General features: G+C 31.7%; 1 protein-coding gene across 1 annotated transcript in view; it reads right to left on the bottom strand.

Moving 5' to 3' along the window:
• Window positions 1-23,638, bottom strand: part of LOC109605405 (spondin-2) — a 126,283-nt gene extending 102,645 nt beyond the window's left edge. Inside the window, exon 1 of the mRNA XM_049965083.1 lies at window positions 23,106-23,638. Coding sequence (XP_049821040.1) covers window positions 23,106-23,349 — 244 coding nt within the window. The 5' untranslated portion in view covers window positions 23,350-23,638. The remainder of the gene's footprint in view (window positions 1-23,105) is intronic.
• Window positions 23,639-25,433: the final 1,795 nt, after the last annotated feature.

Below are 25,433 nucleotides of genomic sequence, written 5' to 3'. Positions count from 1 at the left end.
GATCTGCTAGAAGGATACGATACGAAAACAGAACTAATTATGCAGTTTGCATAAATTAGGCCCGAGCGTACGGGCGGATAGAATCTGACGTGCAGATTCAGGGAGTTATCAACGAAACGTGGCGGATTGACAGACGGACAGACAATGGCGATATGCATTAATCGTCGGTGAGTGATTAATTGGCCTATCATTATATTTAACAGTCCCAGGGTTGACCGATTAATTTGCTCCACTGTAGAAAAATGTTCCGAGTACTTCAAGTAATTTAAAGCATCTTCAAACAATTTATAGTAATCTAGTAAACTTGTTAATTTTATAATTTAAACGATATATGTAAGCTATACTATAAAAAATAGGAAATATCTTGGAATTTCTTGAAATTAGCAAAATAATTTTAATATCCTTAAACCTATTTAGACTTCTTAAAATACTGCGTGGGTCTTGAAAATGGTTAGTTGGATGCACAGTTAACCTGAATGTCAATCTATTGTGAGTGATGTGACGTAAAGGTGCAACTGAGAATCATTGACCCAAATCCGCGTATCGAAACTGGCAACCAGTCAAACTAACAAGACGCGAAAGATCAAGTAACGAATGATTCTATTCGAACCACCTCTATTTTCCAAACAGCAGCAATACAAATAATAAAATAGGTTTTTGCAAATTTATGATTGCTGCAAAAATAATATAAACGTATAAATTTTAATAAATTACTGAAGGCAAATAAAATGAAATCCTATATCTGAAATATTCAACACGTATATTTTGACAAATCTATTCGAGTGAAATTGTTTCTGTCCGTTGGTTTATGTGTGCGTTAACATAAATATTTCGTTTTGCAGATATATTCGTGTAGGCCGTGTGTGCAATGATGGTTGAAATATTCATGTGCAGCTTATTATTATTTGAGCGAATGTTGCATGTCACTAAAATATTGAAATTTTACATATTTATGTATAAACAATCTAAAATTCCCCTATTTGGGATTTACTACTGTAATGAATTAACAACAATATGAATTAAACTGTGATAACATCACATGTAAATAATTGCCTTTTCTGGCATAATTCATGGTATTTGATTTCCAAATTCATAAGTAAATAAATAATTATATAAATACTGAAATAATATTTTAGTTGTTTGATAATAAATTTAGTAGAGGAATATCTCAACATAAAATGGGTATATTTTATTTTTAAAAAAGTATTAAAGTTATTTTAAAATATATAGAATTTTTTATATATTAAATAAATTACGAGATTTTTAGGAGACTTTTAAGACGTTTTCGTATGTATGTATAAATAATAAAAAATAATAATAAAATTTAATAAATTTAATATTGCTGCAAAATGCAATAGAAAACTGAAACTTAAATAAAATTGACAAAAATGAAATATTAATAATTATAAAAGCAAAGTATTTTTAAAGTTTATTCATCAGTTCATTTATTTCATCAACGTATACCACATCTTACTCATACTACTTGTCATTTTCTTAATATTGTTTATTTATTTTAATAATGTTACAATTATATGATTTAAAAGAACTTTAATAACTTTAGTAATCAATCCGCATTAATATCAAAATTAATAATTTATTTATAAAGTAAATAATTTTTTGTAGGATTTATATTTAGACTTTGTCACAAAAATTACTGAACGATATTTAAATTCATATTTGTAAACACTTAGTTCCAAATAAGAATCCAAGGAAAGAATCTTTGGACAATCAGGATATAGTTTTCTGGTCTTTTTTTTTATACTTAGTGAATCACATTTGTAGTAGCAAACATAGAGCATTTTTTGTCCCATTTTTACTTTTTTCAATTGTAAAACATAAAAATATGTACACATAGACAATATATCACAAAACCTAAACCTATTGCATATTTTTTATATATGAAAATTGAAGAAATCATACTAGCATTGTTTATAGTAAATCTGACTATACCACTGGATTAAACATCTCTTTAAAAGGGTATCTACCATATTACATAAAAAATAAACTGCAAAAATTAGAATTATTCTTATTTTTCAGTAATATTCAGGAATATTATATTAATAATACTATACTTATACTAAAACTGCCCAATTCAATGTATTTACTATATCTTTTTGATAAGTTTGTGGTCATCTTTTCCAATTATTCTGAGGTAATTTCCGCACATTATTCATTAATTCTAGCACGAATTTTAAAAAAAAAAAGGTACGATAAATAGATTTAACTGAACTGTGAATTGGAGCAAGCAAATAAAATTTGAGTATTACCAATTGTATTAAAAGCAGAGTATTATTATATTATTAATAATTTCCGAAAAATTTTAACCACATACTCTGTTACATAAGAAGTTCATTTTAAAAAAAATATGATAAATCGACTACGTAAGTATGTAGTTAAAATTTGTCGAATAAGTTGCGAAACACCCCGTATAGAAGGTTAAAAAGAACGGTTTGCTAAAATTGGATTCGACGGGCTAAAGCATGTATTTATGTCAATGGGAACAATTTCGAACAGCTTTTATATATAGATTGAATTATTTTTTTATCTCGTTTCTCGTTGCTCTATTACAATTTTTTCTTTAATTGTGATTCTTATGTAACAGTGAGTATGGAATGTAGTTAAAATTTTTGGATAAGTTGTGAAACACTTGGTATAGTATTATTAAAATACTATCCTAAGTTTGTTAAAAAATACCACAGAATTATGAATATGAATAATTTTTTATGAAATTTATAAACCCATTTCAAGGAATACTTAATACAGGGCTATAAAAAATGTTCATGTCTAAAATATTACTAAATAGATTTCGCATATTTTCATGCTCTAAAATTGATATTCAAAAATAAAGTATTAATTTATAAACTCCTACGTCTAGTTTTAATATGTATTTTAAATAGGTTGTACAATTGTAACATAATATGCAAGGTTTGTATATGTAACTACATGATGTAGCATATAACAAACATATTGTTATGAGAAGTGTGCGTATAAATCAATATCGTACATAATTATATTGTTATGTGGGCGTCAAAAACTGCACAGTCATAAGGGAAAAAGTTCCGCTGTGAAGCTCGTTATTTTATTCAAATTTTGGATTGCACCTACCCCCCACACTCGAATCACTCTCCGGAGCTATTGTTTAGCGCCCCGTTCACCGTTAACCGCCACCTATTTGTTTACATTTTGAGCCAGCCGCGTTCAATATTTCATGCCACTTTCGAGCCACGATAACCAGGAAAATTGACATTAATATTTAAAACACAATCAAGTGGCTGTGCGCCCAACGTCTAAACGTTCTTTTATCCCAGGCTTTTTATGGAGCTGACGTGGGGGGTCGAAAAAAGGTTCTCCTTTCATTAATTGTTTCCTCAATGCGGACTTTTTTATCGTTAGCTTGTGTTTATAAAATTGTTTATTGTCTGGAAGCTTATTTTAATAAGTCGGACGTCAACAAAATGTAATTTATTGTCAACGATCACAATTCAGACGTCGAAGGTTAAACTGACGGCGAGTAAACAGTGCCGAAGCACGCTTTGTGGACGGACCGAAGCCAGGAAATCATGACTTCCAGCCAGCGCGCCGCGCCAGCCACACGGACAAGCGTAAATAAAACGCGTGGGCCGATATGTGACAAATGGATTTATAATGACGGGGGGGAAGTGGTCTCTTCCCAGCGGCAGACCGCACGATGACACGTCCGCCACCTCCACGGCTCGACCGTTTGCTCACTGCCTGACACTTTGTTTCGCGATGCGGAATTATCGTTGCCGTTTGATCTGTCGCCCTGGTGTTTAAAACTGGGGGGGTGGTGGTGACAACGTACAGACCTCCCGTTTAAATAATGAGATCTGACCCGGTCATCCATCATTTATTTCGTATTGGGGTGGACGTGGATGGAACAATGAAGGGATGATTGCCGGTTTGTTATCTACCTTCTGCATCTTTAATAATGGCCAGTGTTATTAGATTCCCGACAATCCATTGTGGTGAGGCGATGATGCCAAAATGTGATGTCATATTTGTTTTCTTTTATAATAATAATCTGTTGTGATATAAAGAAACGCATGTGAGAGGATATGACTTGCAACAGTTGCGAAATCACTTTTGTGATAATTTAGTGGCTTAAGAGGATGTTGTATGATAATGAAACTCTCAACCAGACACTGTATTTACTATTAAATTAAGAATAACTTTACTCATCAATGTCATTTACATTTTTATTTATTTATATGAATAAAGTATAGTATAGTATGCGTTATAATCTTTATTATTTTAAATTATATAGGATGTTTGGATATGCCCACACTATCTTGAGGGGACACATTTCTAATGTAAATGTAAAGTATATAAAGGCTGACAAAATGACTAATAAGAATACGTCTTTGGACAATGTCCAGAGGACAATGGTAAAGTAGGCTTTGTTCTCAGTTGTCAACAAACTTGTCATCATTGACAGATATTTCAACATTAGGTTACCCTCTAATTTGTCAAATTTCTAACAACATAACTATTATATAATTATGACAAATGTTTTAACAGTTGAACAATGACCATAAAAATGTTCAGATTTGAAAGCAAATACACATTTTTATTAGTCAACCAACGGATTCTAACTCTATAGGACCTACACAATTTTTAATAATACTTTATATATCCACATCCACAACACATGTATACTAATCCAATTAGAAATTGCATATTTTTAATTTAACATTCGAGCTTTAATGGTTTTAACAGATGGTTTATTATGTTTTCTAAGAATATTTTAAAAATACCCTGTTCCAAAAGTCAAATTTTTTATTAATGCAGAATAATGCATGACCATATACAGCACATCTGAGACATTCTTCAGACACATTTGACGGACCATCCGAATAACTTAGTAACAATTAGAAATAAAACCCTATTTTTAAATAAATATACAAAGAGTGCTTACTTTTATTTTTACCGTTTCCAGGAAATTTTAATAATAATTATTATTGGTCTGAGGCGTTTCTTGGACCAGTTTCATAATAAGTAAAACTCCTAAATCTAATAATAATTAATAATGACATTAAGAGTAGGTTGAAATAATAAATTTGTTGAAGACATGAGTCAATTTCTCACTTACTAATTTTACTTACTATTTATCGCCTTTAGTGTATTTAATTTAAAGAAAGATTCATTCTTATCAAAGGTAAAAATTTAATTTTTTTCGTATTAATTACTTATATATTTAATTTGTTTTGTTTTCCTTTCATTTGTTTATATTCAGGTTATTGCTAATATAAGTTTTAATTCCAAACCTTTTTTAAATTTATAACAGTAAGCATCAAATGAAGGTGATAATTTGTAAGTTTTTTGTGTATCTTCTTCTATCTAAGGAAAAATGATTTCAGAAGATTAGAACTACTCAAAATACAATTAGGCGAAAATTGTATGATTGATCACCAATCCTTATTTTAAATTAAGTGGAGTAAGTATCAAATGAAGGTGATGATTTGTAAGTTTTTTGTGTATCCTCTTCCATCTAAGGAAAAATTACTTATATATTTAATTTGTTTTGTTTTCCTTTCATTTGTTTATATTCAGGTTATTGGTAATATAAGTTTTAATTCCAAACCTTTTTTAAATTTACAACAGTAAGCATCAAATGAAGGTGATAATTTGTAAGTTTTTTGTGTATCTTCTTCTATCTAAGGAAAAATGATTTCAGAAGATTAGAACTACTCAAAATACAATTAGGCGAAAATTGTATGATTGATCACCAATCCTTATTTTAAATTAAGTTGAGTAAGCATCAAATGAAGATGATGATTTGTAAGTTTTTCGTGTATCCTCTTCCATCTAAGGAAAAATGATTTCAAAAGATTAGAAGTATTGAATATATAATCAAACGAAAATTGTATAATTGCGCACCACCGATATCCTGTAAAATTTTCATAACGAGTCAGTTTTTGTCTGAAAATGAACTTTGGTAATTAAGCATCCGTACATTACAATGAAAAATACAAACCATATTTCAACCTCTTCGTTGACTGACCTGAAAACGCCCTAACAAACACAAACAAAATGAGTAGACATATTACTAACATTTCAAGACTGAGCAATATTATAATCTCCTATAATATTTCTCCCGAGCTGGAAACATCAGCATCCAAGTTAGATATTAGGAAAAGTAATATTGACCAGACAGCCGACAGAAGCGCAAGTAATTTGAAATTCGTAGTTGACACTAACATCGTTCATTTGCATGTTTCAAACATTCATTAATCATTCGGATTTATTTCTTTGTTCGGTGAAACGTTCATATTTCAATTTGAGAAATGTACGATTTCATGTAATTAAAACGCCTTCTAGATATTCCAACAAGACTTCAGTTTATTTCTTATTTTTCAAAATTTGTTCCCCATCTATACGAATGCAAATTTTAACATTTAAAATCAACCATTGTGAAAACAGATGAATAAAATTTGCAAATTCCGAACCATTCGCTGAAAAATGTACGTGAGATGCTCAAATTATGTTAAAAATGAAGATATAAATTTGATGGACGGTCAGTTTTATAAAAAAAAAAATTACAATACAAACGCGAATTCAAATGTGATGCAAATCAGGCTAGTGTGGAGCCCACACCTCCTAGTCGTAAATGAATAGTTACACCTGTTGTATTTAGTACAAACCAATTAAAATGTCACATTTCGGCGGACAATGGTGGTGAAGGACGTGTTAATGTAAATTTTAAACTTTAAAAAAGTCACAATTCGACGATAAATTAAGCACAAGTGTCGCGAATCCACCCAGAAAATTATATCATCGTCCGTCAAGGAACCACAATAAATGTCATAGCGATTTATCGTCTCGCAGAAAAAACTTACATGAAACAATTTGTTTCAAGTATAATTTTATCTTCTCGTCGCAAATGTGACTCATGTTTTCAGTTTGTTTATGCAAATGAAAGTAAAAACGGATCATAAATTTAATTTAGCACTTCGACGCTCTGAAGCTGAAAACGTGTACTTCGAAAGAAATTACAAACTGAACGCAGCAAAGAAAACTCGTTAAAGGTGCACGTTATAGATTTCATTTATTATTCTTTTAATTTTAAATCACATTTATAATTCCATCAAAGGGAATCCATTCTATTTGCCTCATAAATTATTTACTTGTTTAAATAGACGAAACAATTAGATACAAAACCAGTCCGAATCTCTTTGACCTTTTTAATCATTTGTACCGTTCGCATGATAATTAAATAATCCAGTAAATTACGCAAATATTAACGTCCCTAATGTTTAATGCAATAAATTGAGGCAAGAGTGGAAACCTATTTGATGAAGACCCTCTAAATTTAAATAGAACGAACAGAGTCGGTCGTGAGGTCCCATTGTTAGTTACTGTGTTCAACAGATGTGGGTCAGTTCTCATTTATAACTCATTCTGGTCAGATCTGAACCCTCTTCGTCCTCCGAAATTTCAATGGATTTTCCTTTCTATATGCGACGATTGAAAAGGATTCCGCAGCTGAATTTGCGCAGATGGTGTATTAATGTTAATCATTTGGATTAATAATTGTCGTTATTATAATTTTTCACGTGTTTCCAAATTCTAAGTATTTATAAACAAATTAATATTTCATGATTTTGGAAGCCTTGAGTAGTCAAAATGGAATAAGGAATTGCTAATAAATAAAAGATGAAAATTACCATACATATTAAACACACCTTTTGTGCATGCAGGAGTGACAATTTCGAAGATGAATGGTTGAATCACATTAATACTTAATAACGCCTCTAACAAACATTCAGACATTATTAAATTGGGACAGTTTAATTAAGTCTAACGATGAACATTTGAAGATTACGTTTATTAACGCAGAGCAAGCAAGTTTGGGCCAAAAAACAAGTTCCAGACCATTTTAATCTTGTATTGAATGACCGACCTAATTTTTGTAAACGTTTTTTATATATTGTTAGGTATTCAGTATAAGAGTAGTTACTTAGAACCGACTTTTTTGGATTGAAAGTAATCTTATCTAATTTAATTAAATGGCGGCCATAAGAAACAATTCAGATCAACGTTGGAAGCCCTTAATGTAGACACTCGTAGCCTTCTTCATGTGTAAAGTAATCAAACGGCTCGGATAAAGATCTCCAATTTGTATAATGGAACAAGAACGGATGACAATCAATTTTTCATCGGTTCTAAACAAATACAAAGCTCTGTCAGACAGCAGAGTTTTTACAGATAATTTAGTTCGCGTGCTATCTATCAACATCAAACAGTCTGCCGAACACAAAACACAAAACCCACGGGACGGGTCCCGAAGGCGGACGGGAACGCACAAATGGACAGACGAACGGACACAAGATTAATTTGTTTATGTGCAGGGAATTCATTAATTTACGAAATTTTCCGGCGATAAAAAATCATTCGTTTCTTTCCCGTCTATTTTGGTTCTTAAGATTGATAGATTCAAATCGAGAGTGTACACCGTAAACAACTTATCGTATACACTTTTTCTGATTTTTAGATCCATTTATTATTCGGCAGATTAACATAAATTCCTCCTTTAAACTGCGGCATTAAGGTACAAAAAACATCTGTTCCCCTTTTCGAAACGTATCGGTTATATTCTAAAACGTGAAGACATTGTTCCTCACGTAGGAAATAATTATTTAGAGAATTTCGAAATTTATTCAGGAAGTGCCATGAATATTTCAGTTGGTTTGTGGCTTACAGGTTCGGAGGCTTGATATTATGACATCTCATGAAATATAAATTCTGTAACGGTACAATATTGAAATGTTTCTTGATTAAACATTTCGAAAGTGGGATAAATATTCAGTTCGTGTGTGCAGAATCCGCCGCCCTTGTCCCTGGAACTGTTTCCAGTTTACATGTGTACGGGTCGATGATTAATTAATTTTCCCAAGGAGGGAATTAATCGCGCTTACATTGAATCTTCGGGCATAACCAACCTATGCAAATTTGTTCGTTTGTGTTTTCTTTTTTGGGTCGCTTTAATTTACGAAACATATTCGAACAAATCGAGGAGGTAAACACTTTATGTTAAATTCTATACGTACCGGGGTAATTGAGTTTCATTCGAAAATTATATGAACCTATGTTGACATGGAAATAAGCAGCTTAAAAGCGAAACGTGAATGCACATTGCATTCATGCATTGCCAATTAATGGTGATCTCGTAATCGCTATTTTACTTATAAGTTCAAAAATTATCCATAAGTTTTTGTTGTATAGTTTTATAACATTCAATTATAATACTTGTCAAAATTTTATTTGTTAAAAAACATTTTATGAATTCTTAATTTCTCTCTTGTTTAGGACTGTAAAATGTCTCAAAGAAGGCTTAAGAACTTAACGTACCACAACGCATAATTGGTAATTATTAGTATTTTCTGAAAGCAGAAAAAATAAACGCTATTTTTATATTTATTTAAAAATAGCTTTTTATTTATAATTATTACAAAAAAATATTGCTTTCATAAAAAAAAAAAATAAAAAATAACAAAATTTGATGTTTATTAAAAATAACAATTTGAACTTAATATGGGATATTTCCGCCTCTACTACGAATGACAGCCTCACATCTTCTGTTCATACTCAAAATCTGGGTTCAAATCTCATTTTGGTCCAAATTCTCCCAAAGAAGTTCCACATCCTCTAAGTTACTCAGACAGTTAAGGTTAAGGTCTGGACTGGAGCTGGCCAAGCCATAGCATTAATCCCTACATCAGTACGATAATTTCTGTATGTATTTCTGGGCCATTGTGATTGCCATAAGAGACTTTATGACACGACATGTTCTTCTAACGCTTAGCATAAAGGTTTTCATTATTTATCACTACCAAGTAGGTTAAAGAAATGTCTTCCCACATCATAATTAAGCCACAACAAACAAGGTGATATTTACCAAGTTATATTGAGCATATCTTTCATTTTCCCGTCGAAACACCCTGGACGCGTCTAACGCATGTGTTGACGTGCTTTCTAACAAAATTTAGCCGGGCTCTGTGATGATCGACGGTTAAAGTCGGGCCTCGTGCAAGAACACTTTGCAGTCGAATGTACACCTTCAAATTCAAAATTTGGAGAAGCTAATGTTCTTAGAGAAGAATAGTGGGTTATAGACCAAGAATTTATTCATTCACTAATTTTGAGTATGCCAAGGAAGGTGGAAGCTGTTCATAGAGCGAAAGAGAACCGACCAAGTACTGATTAGAAAAACCATTAATATTCCGTTATATTTTGAATTTTAGTTAATTTTGTTTTACTAATTTCCCAAGAAATTTTGTGATATTAATTTTATTACTATTGTTGACTCAATTTTGTTTAATGAAGAAGATTACATTGTTTAGTACAATTTATTTTGGATGTTTTAAAATGAAATATTAGCAGTATTTTGACAAAGGAAATAAAAATTTAACTATAAACAGGTCAGTCTGCGAACTGTTAGAAATAAATAAATCCACATCACCCCCGCTGCTGACTTCTACTGATGCGATAAGATGGCAGACTCCGGAGCCATTAAGAAATGATGAATCGTCGGGCACATGGCGACATTTAATCGACTTGTGGTAGGTCACAGAGTGCAGCAACATTCACCACAATAGACGCTAAAAGCAACACAAATGATCGCAAGCCATAATTGAACGTGTTGGGTGAAATATTTAACGACTTGCGGAGTTTCGCGGATGCTGTTGCCACATAAATCCATCTCGTCTCGTTGTTTTCGATAGACTGCAACCAACTGTTAAGTATAAGAATTTGCAATGCCCCTAACATTGGCATAACTACGAAACTAGACCAGAGTCGACTCCATATCTCTGAACACAGCTTGTGACAGTTTTTGCCGTTTCTTAACATTGATTATCATTTCTAAAGCGAGTTTTATAAAAATAAATTCCGCGTGCACCAAATAAATCAATGGGCTGCTCATTTTTCTTCCGACTTTGCAACCTGTACATTGTCATCTTGTCCAAAACTTTACGTTGAAAAAGTTGGCTTGCCAATTTTCGCGGAGTGCCTGCAGCCAGATAGCACCGTTTCTTACACGCGACCCAGTTATGCCCTATTAAATTTATTCGCCGTGTTTACATAATGGCCCCAAAACTTTTGCTTTACTCAATGCGGATTGTTTTAATGTGTCGACGGCGAAGAGTTCCCTTGTTTGTTTGTCACGTATGCGCGTGTGTATTGTAAAGTTTGTTTAATTTAATTCGGGAGTTTTACCATTAGGACGCAATGTTTTGTCGTCGACGTGCAAAAAGGGAGACCTAATGTAATTTCAAAATACTTGAACAAGTTTTCATTTGTACAGGTCGTTGTTTTTTGCAGGCCGACCACGAGGAAAAACAACCAATTTGTTCGGACAATAGATTCGTTAAAATAGAATGGGCATTGTGAAAATTGAAAAAAATTTTAATAACTTCAGCACATAATTGGGTCGGTCATTTTCACAATCAGTATTATAACTTTGAATATAAACGTGGGGAAACACAAGGGCCTTGGTTATTCATCATGCTATGGACGTCGTCTTTGATAATATTTAGTGAACATAATCTACTTAGAGGAGTTAGTTTTCAAAGCCCATTTGGCTGACAGCAGTTTAACAAAAATCCTTTGAACTTGTACCGGTGTTATCTCAACAAGTCAAATTAGTGTGTCAACTGCAAACGTTCGCAATAAAAAAATCAGAAAAATAATTTCAATTTTCAAAGAACAATCGAATAAGCAAGGGGCTAGAAGGCAAAGAGAACTAGAATGGAAAGACGATATCGTAAATGTCTTTTGAAAACGTCTCTTATTTGCTTTAAACTCTAATCCAATATGATCAAAGAACAAAGGAGCTTTTGCTGTTTTTACGGCTATAAAAGCCACATCTTCGTAACTGGGGAACGCCTGGGGACCCTTTGAATAATGTACGGACCTGAATGAATACTATTTTCAAGAAAATATTTTTGTATAAATATGCATGAACCCAGTGCAAATTTATTATGCGGCTGTGGCACAATAGCGTTTAGAACTTTTCGGTGCTCCGCGCATTAAATGTGACTCTTTCACCTCGTGGATCCCCCATTTCAGAAGTGCCGGACCAGACAATGAACAGGTCCAGGGGTCGAATGACATTCCGGACACGTACGCGTCGTTTTGTTCTTTAGGTGTATTTTTGACTGATGTCTCGTGTAAATAAAAATATTTCCCTCGTAAATTTTCTTAAAACATAAAAGTCCCCCTTTTAACGTTCCACGTTAAAAACCCCGTAACCGGATATATTTTATTTAAAATGATAATCCCGGAACAAATTACAAACGGTGAAGTTTCATCAAAACTATGATTGATGTTCTCACAGCCAGGCATCGAAAATAATCGCTGAAACACTCATAAAACCTAATGATTCATGTCCTCAATTTTCCTGATGAAAAATCCCGAAATTTGGGGACAACAAAACGCAGGTAAGATTTTAATTCACCGTCGGCGAGGCGGCGCATTAAAAAACACATTTGCGACGTTAAAAGGATATAAATTGTTTGCGCGAACGTAAAACTTTTATCATTTGGAAATGAGAAATTGGCGCACTCTTCCTGAATCTAATGTTTGCGTCGCGCTAAAACTGCTGTACTCCACTCGCCGAGCACTTTTTTACATGTCTGTTCTCTCACACCGAACTTAATTGAGAACACCTAATGTGAAATTTTTGCCGCCCGTTTTCGTCCTTAATTAACATGGATATTGTTAATGACGAAAATTGCCATTTTCATTTATTTTCCTTTAATTAATTTTAGCTCAACGGTTTTTTACGCTGGTGGATAATGGAAAGCTGCTGGAAGCAATAAATCCTGTCCCCGCAGCGGCGGTGATAAAATTTCAACAACTTTAGTTTATTATGATTTGGCCCTTCGTTAAATCGGGAAGCCGGAATTCATCAAAAAATAATGGCGAAGAGTATCCGGAAGGAGAGTTTACAAATTCCAATTTACATGTTTTAAATTGCTCTGAGAAAAGGTACGAGAAGTTTTTTATCTAATTTAATCGAAAGACATTATTAAAATTCACAAAAATCTCAAAAGTATTTAATTAGTAATTTTAGTTGCTGTGTTTCCCCAAGTCAAACAATATTATTATTATATAATTTTAATTTCCCTTAATCCTTTTGTAAACACGAGGACACTACACATCTGTTTAAGTCATAACTTATGGACGTAATAAACTTCTATCATCTGATGCTAAAAAGTAATTATTAAATTAATTAATTTTTAACCACAAGATAATTATACGGATGTAAGATATAAAATTACATTGAACAAAACTTTTCAGAATATTGACATACCTGGAACAAGAAAGTAATTGTAATAATAAGCAGTGAAAAGACGAAGAACTTGATCCTTAATCTTTGTTACATGGTTAATGAGGCACTTGAAGTGAGCAGGCCATAAATAGTTCGAATTTCGCCAGCGATAAAATTACACCCGGCAAGACTGCAAAAAGTTGTGCCAAACATAAAGCTGTTTAATTAGAAATTTAAGTCAACAGACGTAAAATTGCCTGCAAACATCATTAAAGCCAAATAATAATCTTGAGAGTACAAAGTAACGTTCAACGTTAATAGGGAATTATCAGGGAATTGTACTAATTAATAATTATTTTAATGAAGCTTTGTACTAATCTTGAACTCGCAGATAATTATTAATTCGTTTTGTTGCCCTCCACGAAATACCGGGACTTTAATTGCGTATTACATCTGAATTTTAATGTCGCCATCCTTCGTAAAAATAGCCGTTTGTCTTGAAATGAAGTCCTGGGAAAGCAGATAAAATTTCGTCTGAAGATAATGCCATTACAATGTTAGACGGTTAAGGTCAGATAACGATGTCATTCTAATACCCTGGAAATTTAATCGGACGGATGCGACATACTGACAATCAAACTCAAGAAACTATACCAAACAAAATGTTCATTTCAAAGCAATTTATTTGATTAAAATCTTTCATTTATACAGGAGTTCAATAAACTTTAAATGTTGTTTAAATAAATTATGATGGACATAGAAATTAACTTGCGAATAGTCATAGAACATGTTGGATTGACCCTGAAGTTTCAGGAAAACTTCAAACAGTTTATTGCTTTTGCAAGGTCCGCTTGTTAGTCATGCAAACGGTCGCGAAAAATTAATGCGAACTCAACACTCGTCTTTATACTGTCAATTGTTTCCTTGGGCATAACTTCTGACATTTTAGTTTGCTCATTATGCAAACCACAGGCAGTTATATGTTTCTTTAATTGTCCTATTATGACTCTAATGGAACGATAAATTGTTTTAATACATAATAATTGGGCGAGACTGTTTTACAGCACGAATATAAATGACCACCAACATTATTAGTGTTTGTTTTATGTATGTACTAGATATTTACAAAACAAAGCGTATTTACCTATACAAGTTTAAGTATTCTGATTTTTTTATTTTTGATTTATTTGAAAATGTACATTTAATATGAACAACTTTTAATAACAATCAAAACGTATAAAGTTAAGTACCTTATTAAAAATATAAATAGAAATAAAACATGTCGCTTTAGTTTATTCATGTAGTTCCTTTACGTATGACTATACTCATCAAGTCCCGGAATTAAATTTTATAAGTTGCATATTCTGTTCATACAGTTAAAGTCATGTAAAAAATAATTATTGCATATTACATTTAAAATTATTTTCAGTAATTATGGTGTGTTTATTGCGTATGTAAATTAAATTTAAAAACCGCTGTATAAAAAGAAATTTTAAATAAAAATATCATTTAATGTTGAAATTAGTTTTCTAATTTATCTATAATTATGTGTGTAATTATTCAATTTACTAAAATTAATTAATGGATCTTACATCACTTGATCTTGACCCATTTCCTCCATGAAAGCATCTGTTCTCTGTATTAATAAGATTTCTGTGATTTATTTACTTAGAGAGCATCATGCATCATGCACATAATTTGAACAGAAAAGGTAAAACGAAATTTGTCGGCAATTATGGTATTAGTTCTCATGATAATAACTGAACGGGAATTTAAATCGATATTCATGGTGTCGTATCAGTAATGGGACTTCCTTTTGTGAAAGTTATTCTATTATATTAATTTTAATTAATACCGGGGTGTCCGATACAATTCCATTTGGCGGATCAATACTTAAGATTATCTTTGTGTAGACATCAATGTATTACAATCTTACCGAACCTAGTTCATAATGCATAGTCAATAGGAATTAGATGTTCTCATAACCGACAAAGTCAATTGTATTTAATGTATCAATTCAATTTACATTCTATTAAATACCAGAAATGAAATTCATGAATCCATTAACGTTTTTTATTTATTTATTATAATTTTAGAGTAATTCCAATATTATTATTAATTATTAAAATTAAAATATGCGTTTCAAAAAATATAGTAGTATTAATATCATTTTTAAAATAAGTACATCGAACAATCGTCATTAATTCAATACATTATATAAAATTGTACTACAAATTATAAAATTAACATGACATTTAATATTTATGTTCCAATTGCCAAAGGTTTAATGTTATAATGAAAAATAACGTCATGTATTCAAATGAACCATATTGAACTGAACATATTTAAAATTAATTAAAGTTTTACAATAAAACAAATAATTCAGCCAATTTCAATAAATTTAAATACAAATCTCCAGAGTAAATATTATGTCTACATATTAATTAAAAATGTTTTATGAACATATATAAAACAGCCATATTGTACAACAGGGAAATAGTTTAAACATGTTAATTTTAAATACACTTTTCGTGATATTTTAATAGCTGGTTTTTAAGCTCTTAACATACTAAGTAACAAAAATGTTTGTGCTGAAACATTTGAACCAAAAGTTTCCATTATTTATTGATAATTGAAATATAATTATTATATACAGGATGTTGCATAAATGAAGAGAATCCTTTCAATAACAATATATTTTGAGTCAAAAATCTTAATTCCAAAATGTTAAATCCATAAAAATAAGCCTTTTGGAGATCAAGTTTATTCAAGTCTTGTTCAATTTGCTACAAAAGTTTAACACTTGTTTGGAAGAAAATGAATTACAATTATCACTTAATGACAAATGCATATATATTTAAATGAAATGTCATAACCATAGGCTTAGGAGATTATAATTTTGTACTTTATATTTGCACATCCATTTTTAAAGTTACCATATTTCTGTCATAGTCAAAGTTTCAAAGATTGAGATTTCAAATAGTTCTAAATTGCACCATGGTGGTAAAATTAGCATACACTATTTGAAAGCGGGACATCCTCATAAAATTTGTATTATTCTCCGGATTTTGAATCGTTTTTGTTTCAATTGTAGAGTAAAAATCTTCGATAATGCTTTTTGGCTTAAATCCAAAACCTACTGAGTAATTTTAAATATTACTGGGTTCAGTACCCTCTGAAATTAAGTACCCCCTGAAGTTATGTACCCCTGAAATGAGAATGTACCAAACTAATAAATAATAAAAAAATAACAAATAATTATTTAACTGGTAAATATTCAGTTTGACATTAGTAGGTACTTCTAATAAAATTCTATATAAATTATTTATTAAACTATTAACTCTACTGTATCACATAATTGTAATATTTCAAAGTTAATAAATGATGAACTTAATAAATTAAATATTTTTCTTTTAGACAGCGACCAATACGTATTACACTTTTTGTTAATTGTATTTATGATTCTGTTTTCTACTGTTTTTTTTTTTTTTAAATTTTCAAATGTCTTATAATATTTCTTAACTAATTACAATAAAACCGATTAGATTACATTTAAATCCACCAATATTATCAAATAATTCTATCAAAACTTCTTTTTCAAGCTAATATATTTAAGAACTTTGAGATTCAAAAAATGTTTCGCCATTTAAGAAATACCCTGTATACGACATCATTTTACAATTGGATTATCAAATGTAGTAGGAGTAAGGAGTTGATAATTTCTCATCAGACAACGATTTCATATACATATATCAATATTTCATCCCTTTCAGTGATGATTAAGGCGAACAGGATACATCCAAGGAATATCTAATGGAAACACGACTCGATCCCAGAATCATATTTCTAATGTCACCAGAACAAACAGCAAAGGTAGAATCGTCGCGGTAATTCAAGATGACGAGCTTGATGGCGACGCCTTCGCGAAACACACGCCGCCACATAAAATTAATTGGTTCATTAATAATCCACCGTAATCTAGCTACGGAGCAAATGGTAGAATATGCGAGCGTTAATGGGGGTAGTGTGTGTGTGTAGTTTTGCCGCCCGATTTGGAACAATGACGCGATGGTGCCACGAGGGAATTCGAATTTCATTCCGCTAATCAGGTTAGGTGGATTGTGTCGCGCCCCCAAAATACCTTTCTACGGAGACGCGGCGCCGGGATCTGCCACACACTAACGCCCGACGTGTCGACGTATACGTACCGAGCAAATAATCAAATGACTCGGATACGACCGAAAAGCCAACCAAGAAATCTATTACGTTCATTTTAGGTTGTTTGTTCGTCGTCGGGCCGACGGAAGAAGAGCAAACGTAGGCGAATATTTAATAATAAGATTCCCGCATACACTGCCATCGATTCGAAGGGACTATTCAATAAACTATTCAATCTTGAATTTCAGCGATTTTATAATTGTAGTGCCGTCATAAAATTCTTTTTATTCACATCATTACTAATATTGTCCACCACAAAATATTTGCAATAAGACTTCAACATTTTTAATACATGAGCCATCAATAAACGTTGAATTAGGAATTCCTCTATATGTACTAGAACAACAATGAATTTTATTACCATCATAACTTTAGTCTAATAGTTTTTAATAATTTTAAAGCATTTTAATAAAACTGTTTAAGTATATAAACTTTACGACTGAAATTCTCATAATGTCAATGGATTCACTTTTTTTATATGCATATCATAAAAGTTTTACGATGATAATTTCAAATTTTATCGATTTCCTGATACCATTTTCATAACTCATTAAGATAATGTTGTTGTAAATTTTGTCAGAGTACATTCGGTATTAATAAACGAACTCAACGAGGGAATTATGTTGCTTCGAGTAAATTGATTTTGAAATCATCAATAATCACTACTTTCAAATAGTAGGTAGATCAACAGAAATATTCGTTATTGTTGTTGTTGTTGTTAAATTATTATTATTTAGTTCCGGTTGATTAGTTTTCCTCAGTCCACTTTTATATCTGTCACCTTTAATCGAGTTTTCTTTTGCCACTCGTACGCCCGTTAATAAAAGTCTGTCAGATTATTAATATGTCCACTCACATTTTTTTATAAAAATAGCATCGCCCAACAAGGGTCTTACTGAGGACCTGTTTAACAAAGATTTATTTAATGGCGACGCGAGGGGTGAGCATGATGTGGGTTGACTGTAAGGGATTGGTGGTGAGTGTTGCCTTTTAAAGCATTGTTAAATCCGATACGAGGGTGTTAATAGCTTACTTTAACTTTAAACTAGCTGATAATCTGAACTCCGTTAATAAATTCTCACCTCGTAATGGATTGTCAAACACTGTAACGCTGAAATATTTTAATTTTAAATTTTTATCGGTTTATGCCAGAACGATCATGTCTGGGATTTGCGGAGGATGTACAAGGGTTGTTTAATTAAAATTTTGATGTGTTTTAACATTGTTTGTACAGTCGTCGTATATTGTTATTCCATTTCCGAATTTAATCTCTTACATACGTGTAAAAGAAAATAATTAGGGGAAATGCACACATATAAATATGGCAATAACAATAAAAAAGCCAATTTTTGCCCCATAGTAACGGCACAACCCTCGAAAATTGTCGAGTAGCAACAGTTGCGATATTATTTTATTGCATATGCGTTGGTAATCATTCGATAATTGGCGAAGCAAACGTGGTGCATTCGTCGGTTTATGTGCCAGACATCAGGACCGGGGATCACAACATTTCAGGGGGTACATGTTTTGGGGGAAACTAAACTAGATTGTGTGGCATGTGTTATGTTTGTCTTTATGACTTTCTGTATGATGGCATCGCCGCTATCGCATGTCGCGTCTGCGAATTTATCGCGGTATAATATTGCGAAATGTTTAGGGACACGAAATACAAACTCGAATTATTGTCCGGTTCATTATAAATCCACATCTCGAACTAACGATTAGTCCCGTTTATCTAATTGATGGTGGCAATGTTAAATTTTAAACTGGAACAATTGGAACGAGTTAGAGATGCATCATCATCGTTTTTAAATTATGAAAATTAAAGTCTAACGATGCAATTTGGGTGTTTAAATTTTTTAGATGCGGCACGTTCACGTAATTTACCGAAATTACCGTAGTAATCATGAGTCGCAGCCCCTATTTACTTAATTTCTCCATCAACGAACCAGTCCACTTCGGTGCAGTCCCGTTAAATCCCCATTTCAGTTAATCTGAAAATGATGTTTCGTCCCCCACTTGCCGCAAATTGTTGATCATTTTCTCCCCTTCTCTAAGTGGTCAAAGTCTTGTTCCACTTAACTGATTATGTAGCCCTTGCAGTGTTTCGATGGTTCATGTGCTGGCTCATTAGTGTCAGGACAACACTTACTGCTGATGCGGTCCTTATCCAACTAAACCACTACAGATGCCCCGTGAGCACTAAACTGAGTGGACTAAAACATTTCTACGTTTTCACACTGTCAGCATATAATACCTCTTAAACAACTTTCATAAAATTTAGGTAGTTTCATGCATTTATAGCCCATAAAAAATGATCCAACAGTCTTACATTTCAAAGTAACCTAATTTAAAACGAACTAGAGCAACAAAAATTTATTTTACAAGTTGGCAACACTTTCGGTTAGCAAATGAGTCATTAGAAATAAAATCCGTACGTTCACAATCAAAAATAAGAAAAGTATTTTGTTTCCCGGCGCCATGATATAATGATGTTTAATGCGTTTGTTGTCTATTTTTACGTTAGCACGAGTCCGTACAATTAAGACACCGTGTTGTAAATTTATAACACGACGCTAATTTTAACCGTGAAACGTTTCTTGTTTTTGGACGCCAGCGGATGCAGCGGCTCCCCAAATTTATGAACCAAAGAGTAATGAGCAACACATTGAAAATATTGTAGATGTTTATGGACACGATTAGGTCTTACTTAAAAAGTGGATCAATTTCAAAGCTCCAACTCGCTCTCAATTAGTATAATTCATCTAGATGAGGAAAGAAAACAAAACAAAATTAATTGAGTCCCATCTATTTTCGGTTACCTTGTGTTATAAAAAAGTAATTGCGTAATGACAGAACAATAGACAATACGACAAATAAAAATTCGAAGGACTACCGCAAAACTTTTGGCACATCTTCAGGACATTTTTATGTCACCATAAATTCGGTTGTTTATGTTATCTATTAAAGAGCTCGATTTGTTTAATAATACTGTTGCATGCAACGAAATTTACAGCCCCATTACTCTACTAATTTCATTGCGTTTCTCTGGTGAATAAATTTAGGAAAAACTATATGCTTTAGTCAAACTTAACATTTGTGAATCCTAGTGGAGTATTATTGTTCTGAATCTACATAAGGTTTTAAGAGGATAACAAATAACATCTAAAACATTACTAAAGCATAATCCCATTCACAATTTAATTTTTAATATTAATAGTGTTTCCATATATTAAACCATTTTAGTTTTAACTAGTTTATAGTTCTAAAGACCGAGCATTATAACTCATGCCCGCTAGATTCTAGATAATAATCTAAAGCATTATCAGATTTTGCTGCGGCATATATGTTGAACGAGCTTCCTCTCGCGATTACATACAGAATCATATTTAATTTGCATTATGACATCATGCATCTTCCTGCCAGAGCCAATGGGTTTTCGTAATTATTCCATATTTTTTTGATATAAATCTGTCCGATGGTGAGTACGCGCCGACGATTGGTGGACGGTATTACCCTCGTCAATAAATCACGGTTAAAATTTTATTAAAACTGTTTGCCTTTATGGGAATTCTCCTGCATTCGGACAGGGGACGCACACACACACACACACGACCACTAACAGGTCAGGAATTTCGTCCAAGCTGAGGGTAGAACAGTCCACAATTTCCTATTTAAAATTGAATTTAAGGGATTTTGTTTTCAATAAAACAAAATTTCAATTGCCTTATCTGGATTTCTTGTCTGAGTATAGAAATGGAAACAAATTTTTGTAGTTATTAAAACGTATGGATTAAAATCGTCGAAGAGTTAAGACGTTTTCCGAATACACACATTATCATTGGAAAATAAGGTCGCAACAACATATTCCTGAACCCTTAATCCGTGGCTGTCTGGAGACCGCACCGTTATCAGCGGGTACTGGCAGCCTCCAGAAACTCAAATAGGAATGTTAAACTAATAATGACATAAGTAACAACACGTACAAGGGTAAAAGGGTCGCACAAATGTAATTCTCCGGGAAAGTTTTCGGTGTTGCCGGTCGCGCAACGAACCCACACATTGCACCATTACTTACATTAAATTGTCAAATGCAATGTTCAACTCAATGTTTGAAGCAGAGAAAGGACAATATTTTTTAAAATTAGAATTGAAAAAAATACTAACAATATCTTGGCCTATACAATATAATAAAAATTAGTATATAGTGAATAAATCTTTTATATGCATATATTTTTATGCAATTAATATAAATTTTCTAATTATTGATTTTGCTATATTAATTTTACTAAATTTATATCATACATAAAATTGGTAAATATAATACAAAACAATTTTGAAGTATATTTGTAAATATTATAAAACAAAATAAAACAAACAGCTAAAAACGGAAAGAAATACAATAAATATATTTTAGAAAAATGGCTACATATTTGAACCACTAATTAATTTAAATTAAAAAAATATGTAGATTTCAACCAGATCATCTGAATTAGTCTTTATTGTAAAATTTCTTGAAACACTAATATTGTTTATTATATTAATATCCACATAATTATATTAATAATTTATTTAATTATGTTAATTAATAATAATAATAATTTTAAAAGTATGATATCTTTTCATATTTTTATAATTTTTTATTTTTAAGGTAACTTAACTTATCAATTAATTTGATATTAAAATATTAATTTTAAATATTTTCTTATTTACTCAATTATTAGAAAAATAAATGTTAAAAATGCTGATTTTTTTTTTCGTGTTATTATCTATTTAACTACTTTTTCAAAACTAAAATTTAAATTAATAATAAGCTAAATTTAATAAAGGATAAAATAAATATTATTTATGGATAAAATAAATATTATTTATATTATCCATTTAATAAATAAAATTAAATATAACATACATACTTTTTAACAAACTCGAATAGTTTTTGGATAAGCAAATTATAAGTTTGTGTATAAAATGTTAAAATTAGTGGTATAATTTTCAAGCTTAACATGCACATTATGCATGTTAAAAAATAAAGTTCAGGGAACTGAAAAAAAAAAATAATTCAGCATTTGATTCGAGATTAGATATTAATAATTGCACGTTACATAATTCTTTGCAACAAGTAGATTTAATGATAAAAAATATAAATGTTTTACTTAAAAAAAATAAATATTATTTACTACTTCGTTTTATTACAAAATGTTTTTCATTACGACAAAATAAAACCAAAGTTATTATTTCAATAAATTCAAAATATCGGTAAAAAAATTTGTTTGATTTTATAAATGTTGTGTTTCAAAAAAATACACATTGTTTATGCTACCAAATAAATAAAAATCGACAGAAGTACGTTAATATGAATAAAAATATTGATATAATATAAAAAAGATTGAAAAAGAAGGAAGATTAACCAACAATTTGTTTTTCTCTAACTTCGAATAGATTAAATAACCAAGAATACTAACTCATCTTCTTGAGTGCACTGCTAACAACTAAGAGTTATTTATTTTTAGATAATTTAGTATATTTATACATGAGTTAAAGCATGAAATTTGGAATATGGTAATGGATTTAATATTATTTTTCAGATTTATCTTACCGAAAACTTTGGACCATTGAGCCGGTGGGCGCCAATCCGGATAATGTTTCGGGAATGTCTCTCTGGACCAGAATGTGTGCAGGACGACCTTGTAGACCGTCAACTTGTCCGGCTGGCAGGGCTCATTGTTGCCCGGATCCCTCGGAGCCTGCGAAGACACTGTCGGTCCTCCGTGGACTGTCGCGGTCACCAGCACAATCATCAAAACGCAGGAGCACACACAAGAAGCCGGTGAGGAAGTCATCGTGAGGCGACCAATTGGTTAATGAGACAGGGGGACTCTTGGAACCGTGCACGACGCGAAATGCGACTGCAGGAGATCGCGGTTCTGTGGGAGGTTTGTTGCGAGAGTAAGTCGTCGGATCGACTTTCCTGCTACACGGCCGGAGCACGATTGAGAATCCAGAGTGCGGCGCTCGACCAGACAGAGAGCCGCGGCGGCCTCCTACGGCGACGCACACTGGCTGAAAATAAACCAGTGCCGAAAAGATTTTTGCATGTCGATTTTTGACAACACAACTTCACTTGGTAAACGGAAAAGTGCATTTTACCCATAAATATGTTTCTCATTAAAATTAATAAGGTACGTAACTTACGTAAATATGTTGTTCATTTTCATGTAAATTTTAAGGGAGAAGAATAAAAGTTTCATTCTTGTTTATGTTATATTTTTAGTTAATTTAATTAAAAATGATATTTTTAGTGGGCAATTAATTTGTTTTACGACATGAATTGGAAATAAATCTAGAACGTTCATTATAATTGGCTTAAAACAATATACAAATGAAAAATCTACATTTTTAATTTTTAGAGTTTCATCCGTATTTATTTATTGCTTCGGTTTCATTAATATTATTTATTTTTAATTAATAACAAACTACCAACAAAGCCTAAAAATTTAATAAAAAATTTTTTAATTTCTTAAAAACATTCATAATATTATATTAAATTCTTGAGGTGCAATTCGTCTTCTTAATAATAATTAATTTTAATAAATTAAAATTATATTTAATGTTTAAAACTATTTCTCTAAAGACATTAAATATAATTTAAAAGTTTTTATCACATGAAATTTATTTCTTGCTAACTAGTTTTATTTATGTGTTCAGTATATATTTTTCAACATGCATTTCATGCTGGAATTAATCAAGTACTCTGAAACTTTGTTGTCGCTGTTAACAATTTAACCTCATTTCATTTTTTAAACGAAATACATCGTAAGTTCAAGTTTATTGGAGTATTTGTCGATTTATTATCATTTATTTTTAAAGAGGAATACGATTTAAATCAGCGTGCACAAAAAGACCACAGAAAATAGAGGCTCACGCCTTCGTTTCACGTCTCTGTGGATTGATGGTAATTTGCTTAATCAATTCGATCGATCAGGCATCACTCCGTTTGGCTTAGTGACTTGTTATTTTTCTTTTTTAATTGACACCTCGCCTGATGAATTGCAGACTTGTTATACTTATTGAATCATTTGGTTATTAATTCTGGCAATAAGCAACATAGACGTTGCCTCACCAAGACGGGTTGCTTTGAAATTAAAAAAAAAAAACGCAAATGTTCAAATTTATGTGTGCAAATGTTTTTATTGTAATGGAGAACATAGACATAGGTGTTATGTGTGCAACTTAATATCCAATAAGCGACTCGTTGATTATTTCGATGACATTTTGGCATTTGGCTCAAGGACTTATCAAATTTAATCTATTAGTATTGTCTCATGTCACTATTTTCCCACAGCCTACCTTAGCGTGGTTCTGGGTCTCAGTACCCTGTCATAAGCCAATGGTGATGGCAAGCAAGGATTCCAACTAATTCCGATTTTTAAATTTTGGTTTGGTTTTGTTTCTCTGAACTTCGGTGCTCACAGAAGGTCTCGCTTTTTGCCTTCTGAAATTTGTTCATACCTTTTATGTTCCATCTGATTGTCGGTATTCCATCAGGAGATTGGATAATCGTGATGAACACATTTTATCACAACGCTACAAAAGAAGATTTTCTTCAAATTTCTGTATAGTATAGTATTCCATGACTCTGTTTAATGTACACATTATCAATTTATATACAGTGTGGCCCATATCCATACTCTATATTACATAAAAAGTCCATTTAAAACAAAAAAATTGATAAATCAACTACTTATACAACAATGAGTATCGTTAAAATTTGTCAGATAAGTTACGAAACATCCTGTATAGAAAGTTAAAAAGAACGGTGTGCTAAAATTGAATTCGGCGGACCAAAGCTTGCATTCAAATCAATGGAAACAATTTCGAATAGCTTTTATAAATGGATTGAATTATTTTTTATTTCGTTTCCTGT

This window comes from Aethina tumida, chromosome 3, assembly GCF_024364675.1.
Source record: "Aethina tumida isolate Nest 87 chromosome 3, icAetTumi1.1, whole genome shotgun sequence".
NCBI lineage: Eukaryota > Metazoa > Arthropoda > Insecta > Coleoptera > Nitidulidae > Aethina > Aethina tumida.
This window is presented reverse-complemented; position numbering and strand designations above follow the sequence as displayed.